At 42.0% G+C, this 17,816-nt stretch overlaps 1 protein-coding gene across 2 annotated transcripts in view; it reads left to right on the plus strand.

Moving 5' to 3' along the window:
• Positions 1–17,816, plus strand: part of ppp2r3a (protein phosphatase 2, regulatory subunit B'', alpha) — a 51,196-nt gene that overhangs the window by 9,917 nt on the left and 23,463 nt on the right. The window contains exons 2-3 of one of the 2 annotated variants that reach the window (XM_060887653.1): positions 3,032–3,078; positions 14,543–17,067. In XM_060887653.1, the coding sequence (XP_060743636.1) occupies positions 14,959–17,067 (2,109 nt within the window). In that variant the 5' untranslated portion in view covers positions 3,032–3,078; positions 14,543–14,958. The remainder of the gene's footprint in view (positions 1–3,031; positions 3,079–14,542; positions 17,068–17,816) is intronic. The other variant, XM_060887652.1, reaches the window with a different exon arrangement.

Genomic DNA, 17,816 nt, shown 5'->3' on the forward strand with positions numbered 1-17,816 from the left:
GCCTCTGTCTGTGTGTGTCTGTGTCTGTGTGTGTGTCTGTGTGTGTCTGTGTGTGTCTGTCTGTGTGTGTGTCTGTCTGTGTGTCTGTGTGTGTATGTCTGTGTGTGTCTGTGTGTGTGTCTGTGTTTGTCTGTGTGTGTGTCTGTGTGTGTCTGTGTGTGTGTCTGTCTGTGTGCGTCTGTCTGTGTGTGTGTCTGTCTGTGTGTGTCTGTGTGTGTGTGTGTCTGTGTGTGTGTCTCTGTGTGTGTGTCTGTGTGTGTCTGTGTGTGTCTGTCCGTCTGTGTGTCTGTCTGTGTGTGTGTCTGTGTGTGTGTCTGTGTGTGTGTCTGTGTCTGTGTTTGTCTGTGTCTGTGTTTGTCTGTGTGTGTCTGTGTGTGTGTCTGTGTGTGTCTGTGTGTGTCTGTGTGTGTCTGTGTGTGTGTCTGTCTGTGTGCCTCTGTCTGTGTGTGTCTGTGTCTGTGTGTGTGTCTGTGTGTGTCTGTGTGTGTCTGTCTGTGTGTGTGTCTGTCTGTGTGTCTGTGTGTGTATGTCTGTGTGTGTCTGTGTGTGTGTCTGTGTTTGTCTGTGTGTGTGTCTGTGTGTGTCTGTGTGTGTGTCTGTGTGTGTGTCTGTTTGGATTCAGCCAAATCTATGGCATAAATAAATCTGTCTGTGGAACATTTAGGGCTGAATACATAAAACCTCATAAAATACAGCAGTGGAAAAAGTTAAAGCTTTACTGTGTGTGTAGAAATCAGCGAACATGCAGCACTGAAAAGATAAATTATGTACATAACTAAACTCGTTTCATCATTTTGTTTGTCGCATTAAATATATTTTTTCCCTTCGTTTAGCAGTTTTTAAAAAATCTACAAAAACACCGTAACCCACAACACACTGCATGACTGATTCATTCCTGTGGTCGAGTCGATTCAGAGTCAATTCACTTTTGCAGGAAAAGAATGATTCATTTCTGTAAATGTTTGTTTTAAGCTTTTATAAACCCCCAGATTTCTGGCCAGTAAATGAAATATATTACTCTTCAGGTCTATAAATGAGGTTTTAATGCACCAGAGAGAATGTATTTTCTTCACTAACCAGAAGAATCATTTTCTTTATGATTCACACTTGAGTTAATAGGTCTAAAATGTTTCCAGTATGCACTTGTTTGTAAATGGAATAACTGGAAAATTCTAAATCGGATGTTTAAAAAATGAATTAAAAATAAACTATGATCTTTTAAAAGCACTGAGTTTTATTTCTTCTGCACTGTGGCTGTAAAACTTAACCTGCTGAGTCTTTTCTGTGCATCTGGTCACTTTCTCAGTTTAGCATCGTGTGTGTTTTATTAAAACTAACGCATGTGAATTGAAACATGTGTGTGGTGTGTGTGTGTGTCTGTGTGTGTGTGTGTCTGTGTGTGCCTGCGTGTGTGCCTGCGTGTGTGCGTGCGTGTGTGTGTACGTGACTGAGGGTGTGTGTGTGTGTGTGTGTGTCTGTGTGTGTGTCTGTGTGTGTGCCTGCGTGTGTGCCTGCGTGTGTGTCTGTGTGTGTCTGTGTGTGTGTGTGTGCGTACGTGAGTGTGCGTGCGTGCGTGTGTGTGTGTTTAATGACCTGTTCATTTAATCAAAGTGATTAGAGTGAGAGTTTTGACAGATTATAATTACAGCACATCATTATAATAAGTGCAATTATGGAATATAACATACAGGTAGTGTGTTTGGTTAAAACCGATACCCTGTGTGTGTGTGTGTGTGTGTGTGTGTGTGTGTGTGTGTGTGTGTGTGTGTGTGTGTTAGAATTATTTGCCATCTAGTGTTTTAAACTTGGATTTAATAATTATTAAATATTTTTAAATATATAGTGCACTAGGCATCACTATGCTACACCACAGAGTGTTGTTGTGGTCCATGTGCTTCTGTACAGATTAGCATCAGGTGGGAGGGAGAGAAGAAGTGCGCACTATTTAGGTTGCAGGGTAAAGTGTGGCTTATCTGTGTGTTTACCTGCGAGAAGACTCTGTAGAAGCATGTGTTTTGGATGGGTGGAACAGGGTGTGTGTAGGTCTGATCCGACTAAGAGACGTGAGCAACAATTATACACACAAACACACACACACACACAGTGTTATTTCGAGCTGAGTGTTGTGGGGAATTTAGCGTGATTACAGACTTTCACTGTTGAAATGTTAACAATCAGAGGCTCGGCTCCGACGTCTCCTCTGAGGATTTGAGCAGAACCTCACACCGGGTTCAGAACTGCTCGGATTTTCTTCGGTTCTAAAGAGAAGAGCAGCAGAATGTTCAGGTGAAGGTAATAAAGTCTTTATATTATAATAGAATATGATGGAAACAGAAAGGACTTCAAATTCATAGATGCAAACGTCAGAGACTTTGAGTGGGTGTGTCTTTGATTCCATATATGTAAATTAAGATAAAAAAAGATATATGTAAAAAAAGATATATGTAAATTAAGGATGTTGGTGTGTCATTATAGTGAATGTCATAGAAATGTCTCTTTAAGTGGGCGTGTCTTTGACTATACATTGTATATGGAAGTCTGAGTAGGTGTGTCTTTGGTTTCATACAGAAATGGAAACCACTTAGTAGGTTTGGATTTAAGGCCAAGGTAGTAATGTCCATAAGTCAGTGTATAGGAATGGGAGCATGTGTGAGTGGGTGTGTCTATGAGTCCAAATATAGAAATGAAACACGCTCTAAGAAGGTGTATTCATATACAGAATTGAGTGGGTGTGGCTTGATTGGGTGTGGCTTTGAGTCAATATACTGAAACGAGAGATGATGGAGTGAGTGTGTCTGAGTATGGAAGGGGTTCTGATTAAAGATTACAGGCGTGTATTAAAGATTACAGATGGAAAGTGGGAGTGTTGTTGAATTAATATATAGACAAAAACGTGAGAGGGCGTGGTTTCAGTCAGCAGAGTGGGCGGAGTCCGTTGGGGGAAAGTGGGAGGTGTACTAGTATTAAACTTCCTTTTTTTTTTTTTTTTTTTGTAAACTGCATCTAAATTTACTCTTTTTTTACCCAACAGGAGTGAAGTTGAAGCTCAGCACCAAGTAGTAAGACTCTGAGCTCCAGGTCTCTTACTTCTTTCTCTTTTTGTTCCTGTCCTTTTCTTTTGTTTGGATGAGTAAAAGTTATGTTATTTGATTTTATATTTTATAGAAGTTTAAAAGTCAGAATTGTGTATTACTCAGGATCTTTCACAGGTTTAATTATGAAGAGAAAAATTCAGGTGTAAAACACAGAGTTGTTAAACTGGAGGCCAATAGACTTCCATTACTCGTTAGCTACGCTAGCTTTGTCACTCAGGACAGCAAAAATGTGCTGGATTGTACTCAAATCTCATCAGTCAGGGCAGCAAAGTGTGTGTTTCATACTGGCTCTGACTCATACACACACAACACATGCACACACACACAGGAGTGTGTAAAAAAAAAAGTCATCCTCTGTCTTTTGAGAAATTTCTCACAAGTGAGGTAACTCCCATTTTTGGAATATTAGTCCTTATGGGAAACACACAGATTCAAAGGTGATTCTTCTCGTTAAACACACACACACACCCACACACACACACAGCGTTAGAAGACAGGATAATACACTGCTTTGTCTGCAGTCTGATCTGTGTGTTCACTCTGACACAAAGCAGATGTTGTGAAGCGTCTGTCTGCGCAGACGAGTCTGTTCTGTAATTGTATTTTAATATCGCTGCGTTTTTCGAGTTTTATGGTTGGAGTTTGTGCGTCAGTAATAAAGACTTTTCATCCAGCGCAGTGCCACGATTCCAGATGGAAATATTATTAGCTGAGAGATTTTCCTCTGCTTCATGCAGCTCTTTTCCCATTCGTTATTCTGCAGTTCAGAACCCCCAGACACCCCCCCCCCTCCCCAACACACACACACACACACACACACACACACACACACCGCTGCAGGAAATAAGGAGGATTAAAGAGCTCATGTGATCAGACGCTCAGAACATTTCAGCAGGTGAACTCAGGTAGTCTGGGTCATGTGTGTCGATTCTTCTCTCGGCTGACGTAAGGCTTCTGAGGCACTTTAATTTATTGAGGTTTATATTACTGAGTGACAAGAAACTGAAACACAGATGAAAATGAAACACACAGCTGCTGTTTTATTACTGTTCGAGCCTCTGAGTGAACATAGCAAGGAGCTAGTGCGTTTATCTCGCTGTGCTAATCTAATCTGGGAAAAAGCTACTACAAAACATCAACAACAAGATTACATTAAAGTTATTTCATTTGTGCTTAACTAGTTTGCTTTAGAAATGATATAAACGCTGTACAGTCCATGCCCACGATTACCAGCGCATGATTTTGCAACACAAAGTCACACACACACACACACACACACACACACACACACACACACACACACACACACACACACATACACCGCTCATCAATCACAGCCGCACTAGCCTGAGCGCAGGGTTAAAGCTAATTCAACATTTCACAAAGCTAGCATCTAACTGACTAATCGTGAATGTCAGCCGCTGACCCAATGCTAACGGAGGGGAAAGTAATTCCCATCCCTCAATGTAGTGTGTGACTGAGACTCAAACACACTTAATGGCTTTATATAGCCAACAGGCACACACACACACGTGCATGCACACACACATTATTTTTTGCTGTAGCACTCTTTCTCAGAGAGATGGAGATAAAGACGTCTGATTTCACACACTATCAGTATGTGATTTGGGACGCTGCCACGCGTTGTTCTCTAACTAGCTAGTACCACGTGCTAAATAGTGTGTACTACAAAACATGTTTTATTTTGGCCGACATAGCCTATGATTATGAGGCGTTATACTCACACATGTTTCACCTGTAACTCCTACCTGGTTGTCCTGGAAACCTGCAAGCTTCATTGTGAACGGTAACAGCGAAGGTTTCATTACAGATAAACACTTAGCTCGCACAGCTAGCATCACTTAGATAAATAGTGAGGATAACAGACAGTGTACTGTTTCTGACGTACTCCATTTAGTGCAGTCACATGTGATTTGGGATGCAGCCCATGTCTGTGTGAAGATGGATGTAATCAAAGAGTTGGATAAACGCTGATGTTGCAAATGTGTGTTCCAGGCTCACCAAATACACACACACACACACACACACACATACATACACATACACACACACATACACATATACACACACACAGACACACACATACACATACACACACACACATGCATACATACACACACACACAAACACACACACACATAGAGTGCATTATAAATTGTCCCTTTCTAGTTTTGTTCCTTCAGTCAGTCTGAATTAACTCATAAGCAGGAGCTCTGACCCAACACGGCATTAACAGTGTTAACAGCATTAACTTGTATGAACAAGGATCAGGCCTTATAATAAAAGTGGCGCGTTTGCTGCTCAAGATACTACACTTGTTGCCTGTACTGAATTCTGTGTTTATTAAATGCAGGATTTTATTTTCTCTTGTTAACTGTTCTTCACTGGGCCAACGTTTTCTTTTTTCTTTTTTCTAAACTTTTTTTTACTATCCCTTAACTATTTTTGACTTAGCCTAGCATTGTTAGCTCAGAATCATTGCCCTGGTGGTAATTAGAGCTTGAATGGAGGGTTAGTTATAATTAGCGTGCTCATTATTGTCTCTGTGACGAGCTGAGTTAATTACAGTGACATGTGAGTGCTGTGTGTAAGCGAGCAGCTGATTACAGTTATGCTCGTTATGTTCACGCCAATGTTTGTATTGAAGCGCTGCATTGGGACTTGTTCTAACATGACCCCTTTAAACACCAGCACCACCATCAGCAATAACCACAATAACCACTCAGCACTGAGGAGATAAGAGAGTGATTATTCTGGGTGAACCTTATCAACTAGATTATTTATAGGGGCGGAGTTACTGAAGCAGATGGTGGGCACTGAGGTCGAGGATGATGTTACAGGACCAAAAAGGGTTTAGGATTTGAGTTATTATGCTAAAGGTTCGGGTTAAGGTACATAGTGAGTAGGATTACTGAGGTAGAGTTTGGTGTTATTGAAGTGGAGGATGGGCCAATTGTGGTAGAAAGTGGTATTACTGAGGTAGAGGCTGGGGTTACTGAGGTACAGAGGTAAGGGGGTTTGAGGGGGGTTACTGAGGTTAATAGTGGGATTATTTTAGTAGCGAGGAGTTATTGAGGTAAAGTGTTGGTATTATTGAGGTACCGGTTGGGGTTATTGAAGTAAAGTGTGTGGTAATTGAGGTAGAGGATGGGGCTATTACGGTAAAGTATGGGGTTATTGAGGTAGCGGATGGGGTAATTAAAGAATAGTGTGTGATTATTGAGGCAGCGGATGAAGTTATTGAGGTAGAGAATGAGGTTATTGATGTAAAGGGTGGGGTTATTGAGGTAGAGAGGTAAGGGGGTTTGAAGTAGAGAGCAGGGTTACTGAGGTTAATAGTGGGATTATTTTAGTAGCGAGGAGTTATTGAGGTAAAGTGTTGGGCATATTAAAGTAGAACATGAGATTACTGAGTTAGAGGATGGGGTCATTAAGGTAGAGGAGTATAGGAAGCAGTAGAAGGGGTTAATGAGGTAGGGCGTGTTCTTATTGAGGAACAGGTTGGGGTTATTGAAGTAAAGTGTGTGGTAATTGAGGTAGAGAACGGTGACTATTGAGGTAGAGAATGAGGTTACTGATGTAAAGGGTGGGAATATTGAGGTAAGGGTTATCGAGGGAGAGTATGAGGTTATTAAGGTAAAGGAGTTGTTATGACCAGGGGCTGGTGTTGATGAATGATACAGGATGTGCATACTTCCTGTTGACGTCTGACATCCTGTTGACTGTCATTATGTTCACCATGGAGAAGCTTGGATTTATGAATAGAGCACAGTGTGTGTGTGTGTGTGTGTGTGTGTGTGTGTGTGAGAGAGAGAGAGAGAGAGAGAGAGAGAGAGAGAACAGCTGGTCTTTTCAGTCATTTCTCCTGACGAATTGGATTGGATGATTTTAAAATGGGATAATTTGGGACTTTTTCAGTCTTCAAAGCACATCATCCTGTCAGGAATCAATATATCCTACCTACAGCTCATCTCAACTAATAATAATAATAATAATAATAATAATAATAATAATAATAAGGTGGCACCGATGGCTTAGTGGTTAGCACGTTCGCCTCATACCTCCAGGGTTGGGGGTTCGATTCCCGCCTCCGCCTTGCGTGTGTGGAGTTTGCATGTTCTCCCCGTGCCTCGGGGGTTTCCTCCGGGTACTCCGGTTTCCTCCCCCGGTCCAAAGACATGCATGGTAGGTTGATTGGCATCTCTGGAAAATTGTCCGTAGTGTGTGATTGCGTGAGTGAATGAGAGTGTGTGTGTGTGTGTGTGTGTGTGTGTGTGTGCCCTGTGATGGGTTGGCACTCCGTCCAGGGTGTATCCTGCCTTGATGCCCGATGACGCCTGAGATGACCCGAGGTAGTTCGGATAAGTGGTAGAAGATGAGTGAGTGAATGAATAATAATAATAATAATAATAATAATAATAATAACAACAAATATCATTCACTGACACTCACTAACACATTCTCTACATTAAGATGTACCTAGAAGCAACTGATGAGCTAGTTAACATATTAAAACAATCTCAACAGAGGAATCAAGACTAGTCATGAGGAAATGCTAACATTTGGTTTAGACTCTTAGCATTTATTTTTTTATTAGGTCTCTGGTGCTCTGATCACTCGCCATACCACAGTTTCAGAAATGCTGAAGTCTGAGCTCTAGTCCAAGTGTCAGTTAACCCAAGCTAGCAACTAGCATCATATAACAATGACTAAAACCAAGCACTAGTCTAACAAATAGCTAAATGTTAGCTTTGGTAAATATCAGCTACAGTGTGTCTGGAACAGTTACAGTGCATATTTGGAGACTAGTGTAACTCCAGATGATTCACTTGGGAACAGTTTAGCTGTGCAGGTGTTACATTGCTCTGTGTGTGTGGGTGTGTAGTATAAGGGAAGGGAATGTCTCATAGTTTCCCCTCATATGAAACCCGAGCCAATGTGGAGCTGAAGGAAACGCTTGCGTGGACACTTCATGAAAACACAGTCAGCTGATAATTGCACAGCTAAACGTTGGCTCTGGAAAGCGCAGCGTGGAGAGCAGATCGGTTTAGTCGCCACGCCGCCATGTTTCTGCTGTAATGACCGTGTGTCGGTGTAAAACCCGTTATTTTCTCTCTTCTTGTTTGGCCTTCAGTCTCACAGTCTGCAGTTCATACCGTAACAGCAGCAAAATCAAATGTATGATTATCAAATGTATAAATAACTCCGCCCACAAGCTCCAGTACAACGTGAAATAATTTATTAACACGGAACAGTTAATTAAGAAAGATGATTTAATCGTTTTTATTATCATCAGGAGTTATGTGTGGTACAATACTGTAATAACATCATAAACAGAATGCTGCTAATAATCTGACTCAGATCAAACCGAAAGCCTGAATATCAGACAGAGAGCAAAAAGATTAGATTACATGACATAAAGATCAGATCAGACAGAGAGCCTCAAGATTCGATCAGACAGAGAGCCTAAAGATTAGATTACATGGCATAAAGATCAGATCAGACAGAGAGCCTCAAGATTAGATCAGACAGAGAGCCTAAAGATTAGATTACATGGCATAAAGATCAGATCAGTCAGAGAGCATTAATATCAGATCAGATGAAGAGCCTGAAGATCAGATCGGATGAGATTCTTAAGCTCAGACGGAGAGCCTGAAGTTCACATGAAGAGCCTGAAGATTAGACACATATTCTGAAGATCAGACGGACAGCCTTTGCCATGTGAGCTGGGCGTTTATGAGCTCTGCGCACTATGAAGTGTTGCTCTGTGCTCTTTGTTTAAATGTAGTGGTTTTGTGGAGTAAATATTTATAAGGTGAGATGGAGCTGAAGCTGACACTTGTTAACTGCACACTAACAGCACTTCAGAGCTGGCGCACTTCAGCGCTTCTCCCTCTGTAACCTGAGCTGTAATGTGTACAGTTTTAATAGCTGTTAATTCCCTTTAGGAGCCGATGAGCTCTGAATGGGAAAGTTTCAGACAGTTTTCATGATTTACAGTATATAGCACTGAGAGATCGCTAGCTGTGTTTAAACATTAGTGAGAGACGTGTGTGTGTGTGTAAGGATTACCGATTTCTTACTGAGTTTATATCATTAGCATAAACATGAGAAAAATTTTAATGGTTATAATTTATGGAGTCGCATTAATCATCACACATGCAGAGAATATGTCCATTAATCACCGCCACTGAAGGAGGATTATTAATTAACGTTAAAGCAGCGGGGAGGTTTGACTGATTACAAACAGTAAGAAATCTCATTTGCATAATTGGGATAATTAACATACACATTATTGTATATCACAGGACAAGAATTTTATAACAACAGATGACAGTTTAGTTTTAGTCTTAAGTGTCTTTAGTATAAACATAGACACAGCCTTCATGTAAAAGGGGGAGGAGTCTGAGAGGGAGGAGACAGTTCAATTAGCACTAAGAAATGTTCTTTTTTAAAATAATGATCACATAAATTGGATAATTAGCATAAGTCGCATTAGAAACTGATTAGCATAATAAATCGCTTTACCTGAGAGTCACAAGAAGTCTGATTAATGATCATGAAGGGAGGAGCCAACTTAATTAGCATAAATTAATGATGTATCTGATTGGTTACTTTGGGAAGGGGATTAATTGGGAGTGAGCAGCGCATTAACGAGACAATTTACAATAGAAGTTTATTTTGCTCTTACTTTAGTTTTTTTTGTTGCTTCCAGACACCCAACACACACACACACGCACATACACATGAATGAAGTGTTTATCAACAATGTCTAGTTTACTGTGTAATTAGTATGCGATTTGGGACGCAGCCACAGGCAGCAGTAACTGGGGAAGATTCCTTACGAATATAAAACACTCTGCTAATAAAAAGCACCAGAGATAGTTCAGTATTCTGGTAGTCTGCTATTTCATCCTCTAGTAAGTATTTTTGGAATCAGCCAGTAACTGTGTTTGTGTGTGTGTGTGTGTTTGTGTGTGTGTGAGAGAGAGAGAAAGAGAGAGTGTGTGTGTGTGTGTGTGTGAGAGAGTGTGTGTGTGTGCAAGAGAGAGGGAGAGAGAGTGTGTGTGTGTTTGTGAGAGAGAGAGAGAGAGAGTGTGTGTGTGTGTGCGAGAGAGAGAGAGTGTGTGTGTGTGTGTGTGTGTGTGTGCAAGAGAGAGAGTGTGAGTGTGTTTGTGTGTGTGAGTGTTTGTGTGTGTGAGTGTGTGTGTGTGTGTGTATGTGTGTGCAAGAGAGAGAGTGTGTGAGTGTGTTTGTGTGTGAGTGTGCGTGTGAGTGTGTGTGTGTGTGTGTGAGTGTGTGTGTGTGAGTGTGTGTGTGTGTGTGTGTGTGTGTGTGTGTATTACTGAGGTACTATAGGCTGAGGTGTGTGTTTCCTGGCAGGTTGAGTCACTGAGACACTGTTATGGTGATGTTTATCCATCACTCTGACGCCTGGACGTTTTATCACCTGACTGATGGAGGAGAGTTTCACTGCTCATATTACAGCACATCACTCGCTCTGCTCCACTATTTACAGTCAGTCCTGCGCACACACTCAACACACCCCACACACACTCCTGACACACACCACACACATTTACATTTACATTTACATTTACAGCATTTGGCAGACGCCCTTATCCAGAGCGACCTACATAGGTGCTTAAATCTCTGACATTGAATACATTAATGCTGGCTCACTAAGTTACATACTTAAGACACCATGAGTTTAAAACATTTGTTCAAAGTTTTTTTTTTTAAATAAATGCAGAAGATAGTTAAGGAAGTGCTAGTTGAAGTGTTTCCTGAATAAGTAGGTCTTCAACCGCCGCTTGAAAATATCCAGTGACTCATCTGTTCAGACCTCTAGGGGAAGTTCATTCCACCACCTTGGTGCAGAACAGAGAAGAGTCTTGTAGTATACTTCCCTCTTACCCTGAGAGATGGTGGGACCAGTCGAGCAGTGCTGGTAGATCGGAGGGTGCGGGGTGCAGTGCGAGGAGTGATGAGGGCTTTGAGGTAAGAGGGAGCTGGTCCATTTTTGGCTTTGTAGGCCAGCATCAGTGTTTTGAATCTGATGCACGCAGCTACCGGAAGTCAGTGGAGGGATCGCAGCAGCGGGGTGGTGTGGAGAACTGAAAACAAACCATGCAGCTGCATTTTGGATCATTTGCAGAGGACGGATTGCATTCATAAGTAGACCTGCCAGCAGTGCGTTACAGTAATCCAGTAATACACATCACACACAACACACACCACACAGCACAAACAGTACACACAAACACTTTTCACACACTACACACAGACCACATACACTCCTCACACCACTTGTTAGTGCCAGCTTCAGGCTTCCAAATTTATTTAGACCTATTAGAGACTTAATAGAACTTCGTGAAGTGTCTTTGTGACTGTTTCAGACAAACACTCATGATTCTGCTGTGGCTTGTTTCAACTTTACGATGCAGCTTACAGAGGTTTTTTTGAAATTACATTCATTCATTCATTCATTCATTTTCTACCACTTATCCGAACTACCTCGGGTCACGGGGAGCCTGTGCCTATCTCAGGCGTCATCGGGCATCAAGGCAGGATACACCCTGGATGGTGCCAACCCATCGCAGGGCACACACTCATTCACTCACACAATCACATACTACGGACAATTTTCCAGAGATACCAATCAACCTACCATGCATGTCTTTGGATCGGGGAGGAAACCGGAGCACCCGGAGCAAACTCAGCATCGTTTTGCACAACTTAAACATCTGCATTTTTTTCTAACTTTGTAGCATGAACGCATTGAGTTTAAAATGCTGAGGGATTTCTGAGGAAGATCAGAACAACATTTGCAGCATTATTGTATCCAGATTGAACTGTAAATTCCATCAGATACAAAGGATTTAATCAGTTACTCAGTGTTTGTTAATGAATGCAAATCAGCCATAATTTACAGAGGAGTAAAGCTGACTTGAATGTAGCCACACCTACAAAACTCCATAAAAGGCAAAGAGAATGACAATGACAACTAAAAGGTGAACGAGGATCATACTAACTCCTCCTCCTTTTCCATATAAGGTGCCATTACTTTAGAACTAGTTGATCAGCGAGTATTATTTGACTTTTCTGAAAGGAATGAATGTATGAGACTTGACAACTTTTTGAAAACGGTCAGAAGAGGAATGTAGGGACATTTGTGCGTGTTCACGAGCTCCACATGTTCATGTGAAGTTGGATGGATTCCTGCTAATGAGAGAAACGTCATGAGCTTAGTGAGGGAGGAGCTTTAATGGAGGCTCTGTAGGGAGCTTGGCCCAGATTTAGGGGTTTTCCAGGTCGATGGTTTGGAAGTAAACCAGCACTAAAATCTCTGTCTGCTGCCAAGGACATAGAGGATGTGTGTGTGTGTGTGTGTGTGTGTGTTTCTGCTAGTAAACGCTGTAGGCTGTTTGTTTTTGGTGATAATGACTGTACACATACACACTGTGTATTTCAGCAGAGCGCTAAATGAGCTTTGATGTGCTATCTCACTGATCAGTAATGTTCTGTAGGCGGCACTGCCTCAGGGGACAGAATGAAATGATTGGTTGACAAGAAGTGGGCGGGATTTTCAAAAACTCAGCATGTCAATCTGTTTAATAACGAGCTCACGTCAGTGTACCCTCACATTTCTCCAACCGAACATTTATACTGTACCACTAGCAAGCTGTCAAAATGTCATTAGCTAGCATTAATTAGCCAGAGAGCTAACTAGCTGACTAACAACCTAATGTTAGCTATCAAAAGATTGTAAGGTTTATACTTTATCAAGCTTAGCTAGGTTTATGGTAATGTTTTTTTTTTTAGTTTGACACAAGTACTGATTATTATGAAGAAAGTTTCTGCTGTAACTAACACTAACTAGCAAGCTAGCTCTCTAGCTTGCTAACAAAATAGCATTAGGAGAGTTTGATTTTTATACCAGATGTAGTTTCTAAGCAATATTTAGTTTCACAAAACTAATAAATAGACAAACTTGCGAGTTATCAAGAGTTTCTACCAAACACTACCCAACTCTTAATATAGCTATAGCTAGCTAACAGTCTAATTTAAGCAAACAACAGAGTTCATGATTTTTTATCTCATGGAGTGTAAGTAGCTTGCTAATAAGTTAACTTCACTACTAAAAAATTACAAACCTGTGACTTTAAACAAAGGATTCTAGTTAACCCTAAACGTGCAAGCTAGCTATATCTATAGGTAACAAGGTAATGTTAACATTCAGAAGTGTTTATGGTTTATTTACCTTTGTATAGATTTGCCCAACCACTATTGTAGCAAATAGCAGAATATGTTTGTGTGGCCTAGGTTACGATCACCATAGATGGCTAAGAAGTTAGCATAGCCACTGGTGACTGCACTGATGCGTGTCTGTGTCCAAAACCACCATTTTTGAGCATTAGTTAGTGCAACCCAGAATCAGATTTACTGCGGATCGCAGAAGCTGATCAGCAGAATGTGTGTGTGGGTGTGTGTGTGTGTGTGTGTGTGTGTGTGTGTGTGTGTGTAGCTGCAGCGAGGGTTCCAGTGCTCTTTTACTTTCCCTCCAATTATCTGTGCCTTCTTTTCTCTTTTTATCTCAGAGACCGGAAGTGTGCACAGACTTTTTTATTCTGACTGGAATTGTATTAATAACCAGAGCAGCTGTATTTACTGACTGCTGTCTATTATCATTTACTGCTTATTATGATCATGGTAGAAGAAACAGAGAGTAATTACACTGTGGATAAAGAGGATAAACATCACTAATCACTAGTTATTATGTCTGAAACCGCACCCTATTCACTATTTAGTGCACTACTGTGGAAGTTATTTATTAGTCGTGTCCCAAGGACTGACTGAATGCGGGATGCACTTATTTCCAGGGATTTCAGAACAGCGTAACAGATATTGTGTCATTGGGTAGGCGTGGCCTATTTGATAATCTAACCCTAACCCTAACCGTAGTTTTTGGTTGTTTATTTGTTTTCTAAAATAAATCACCTGTATGACTGTTTTGTCCTTCGTAGTATGCTCTTTTTTCTTGAAAGAGGGCGTTTTTCCAAGACTTCCGGAAACACGCCCACTTTACGTCGTGGTAACGACACCCCTGGAATTTAGTGAATGTCGACTGAACGCAGTCAAATGCTGAAGATGTACCCATAATACACTTCTGCAATCTGTCTCATTGTATTAGCAGTTGGTTTGACCATTCTGTCTCTCTCTGTTGCTTGGTTTTTGGTTGCTCTACCTGTCTGTCTGTCTTTCTATCTACCATACTGTCTCTCTCTCTCTCCTTCTCTGTCTCTCTTTCTGTACCATACTATATGTCTATGTTACTCCTCTGTATTTCTTTCGGTCTGTCTGTTTATGTCTGTCTACAGTGGTGATCAGTCTAAATGAGTATCTTCTCTCTTTTCTTTCCACAGGGCTTCCTCATTGGACTCACAGATCGGAGGGAGAGAGAAAGAGAAGAAAGAAAAGAGAAAGAAAAAAGCACATTTGCTAAACACATCAAGACAGAAGCCTCAGCAGGACCTCTGTGTTTTCTGTTGAGGAGAAATGGTCTGGAGCGCAGTTTGTCGGCCTATCATTAGGCCACAGGGCCTCATGCTGAGGAATGGATAGCCTCGCCGCTAGTGCTGCAATTACTACCTTAAGGATGGGACACAGCTAATGGAAATAATTTACTCTTTGTCCAGAACATCAGCAGAAGCAGCAGTATTTGGTGTAACCACTTTATTACTGCTAGTCTCAGCAGAAATAGTGTCTGTTAGCCGCTGTTTTGGGTCTGTGGATCGGGACCGATTCCTTTTTCTTGTTAATTTATTGATTTGTATAGAAGATGGCGGCAACCTATCGGATTGTGGTGAGCAGTATAAATTATTATAACAGCGTCGTAGTCGACCGACGCATACAGCAGACTGTGCATTACTGTAACGGACCATGTGGAGCAGTAAAACATGGCCTTAGCTGCACAGTGGCTCATCGTAGTACATGTGCTGAACTTCTTGATTCCTCCCAAATCTACACCGATCGGTCAATCAGCTTCCACGAATCTGCATCTAAAATGCTTGAAAACGGTGTATGCGGTCATGTTGCATTTGGTGAGGATTTCCATTATCAGGTTCTTCCACGAGTGAAGAAAGGATCTGCTATCCAAAGCTCGACGAGTCTGAAGGATATCACTGGCGAGGCGATCAACTTGGCCAGTGGGAAGATAAAGGAGTTCTCCTTCGAGAAGGTGAAGTACTCCTCTAGTCATGTGACATTCAGGAAAGGTAGAAAGGTAAGGCCCGACTCGTATAGCCGAAGGTCTGCCGACCTTGATGTCATCTATGGACACTTTGGCAACGATGAAAACTGTCCTCCTCAGAAATCAACACAGGATGAGCAGAAGTTGAACAGAAGCATCTCCCTGGAGCAGAACCTGAACAATGCGGCCTCATTTTATCTAAACAACCTCACAGAGGAGAACCTCATCGCCCGGATTCTGGAGAAGACCAAAACTGATAGCAATGCTTCTGGTGAAGATATCAAAGCTTGTTTAGACATCCTGCTCAAGTGCTCAGAGGATCTGAAGAAGTGCACAGACATTATAAAGCAGTGCATAAAGAGGAAGTCCATGAGTGGAGATGGTGAGGATTCTGGAAATCCAGATGCTATTTACAAAACCATGATGGCACGACTCTCTGGCTACTTAAAGAGGCTTCCTTTTGACCTTGACCTTGGGCATTCAGGAAGACCAGAGCACAACGACCTATCTGAACTGGTCAACACTCTCCACGGGCTTCAGCAAAGGCCTTTCTCACCTTTTGGTAATGAACAGCCTCCTCGATATGAGGATGTGGTCCAGAACCCACCATCAACAAAAGTTCAGTCTAACTCCTTATCTTGCCCATCTCCAGAGTCTCTTGATGGCACCAGGGATCTTCCTGGAAGTTTAACATCTGCTCAGGGCCTTGCTGTATCACTTTCTGCCCATTCATCTGCTAATGAACTTCAGTATTCCAACCTTCCTTCTTCCACCAGCAGCACCAAACCCTCCTCCCTTCATTATCCCATCTCCACTGGACGCCATGATGTCTCCTCCCTCAACAGCATCTCCAAAGACACCTCAATGGAGACCCTGTACATCGAGGAGGACGCTGATGTAGGGCGAGCAGTGGACAGGAAGCAGGGTTCTAGTGTTTCAGAGTCCAGGCAGCTTTCATTGAGACATGACACAATTTCAGGTCTCAGTGCTGGCATTTCTGACAAACTTCCTGATTTCAGTAGAAATGGAACTGTATATCCACCCAAAGCTGAACCAGGAAGTAACCAGTCTTATACACCAGCACACAGTAATGAGTCAAAGATACTCTCAAACTCGGCTCAACACATCACCAGGGATGGTGTAGATGAGATTGATAAACTACTAATGGACTTGGAGTGTCTCTCTCAGAACATGCAGAAGGAACCTCCACTACCACCAAAGCAGAGACAGATAAATGCATACCAAAAAAATCTGCACCAGATCGGCTGCTCAGGGACTAAAGGACTTTGTCCGAATCCTCCTACCATCTCGTCCACCAAACCAACAAATCGCAACAAAGAAGAAGCTGGTGAGGAGGACGATGGTGCGTTCCTGCTACGGATTCTGGAGAGCATCGAGAGCTTTGCTCAGGAGCTGGTGGATTGTGGAAGCGAAACAGGAACTCAATCAAAAGAGCGTGAGGTGATGCGTCTCCTTCAGGGCACACTGGCTAAGACTGAAACCAATTCAGAAAATTTTCCTGTACCTACACCTGCATCTACATCTGAAACGACACCCGGACTCTCACCCTTAGTTACGGCTACACCTGTAAGTGTAGCTGGACCTTCAGTGACTCCTGCTAAAGTCCTGAGTCCGTTCATCGCTGGGAGAGACTCAGGATCCACCATCCTCATCCAGCAGACACCAGAAGTCATCAGGGTGAGTTATTCAAAGAGGCATGAAGTTGTGAAGGGATATGTTGATGAGAGAAAGTAAAAAGCGAGACTTGCTTTAAAAAAAGAATGCTAATTTGACTAGCATACCCATGTTCAGATTATCTTGCTAGCATCTGTTGGATCTAGTTTTTACGTTTTTTTTTTACTGCTCCTGAGTTTAAATGTTGAGCTCCAGTCAGGTGTTAATCAGCTAAATCAGTCGCCATGTTTTTCTGTTGCTATTGGTTCATAACATCACCGTCACATCAGCAAAGTGTAGAAACTCATTTCAAGCTCTGGCTCTCAGATGATTCTGTCACTCTACATTTCCTCGTGAATTACGCATGCAGTCTGTGTTATGGAAATCATAGCTGCTTTATATTCCCCCGTGTGTGTGTGTGTTTAAATCTGGGCTCGTAACGAGATTTCCATCTTCTGATCTACTGAATAAATCATTAATCACGCCTCAGGCCTGGATTCTGTTGTGTGCCAGTAACTGCTGAAATAGCAGCACATCGATCTGTTACTCAGAGAAACGTGAGACACATCTCTCATCATCTTGCGCTAGCAGAGTGAGACAGCACTGCGGCTCGGTAGCAGTGCATTCTGGGATAGATTTAAGGTTGTTTTCTCGTATGTCATGTAAATAAAAAATCTGAGAGTTAAGAGCAGAGGCGTGGACACTGAGATCGTCACCTCTCTGATACAGCTCTAAAATTGTTTCGTCTCGTATATTAAAATCCCTGATCATGA

This window comes from Tachysurus vachellii, chromosome 15 (genome assembly GCF_030014155.1).
Source record: "Tachysurus vachellii isolate PV-2020 chromosome 15, HZAU_Pvac_v1, whole genome shotgun sequence".
Lineage (NCBI taxonomy): Eukaryota > Metazoa > Chordata > Actinopteri > Siluriformes > Bagridae > Tachysurus > Tachysurus vachellii.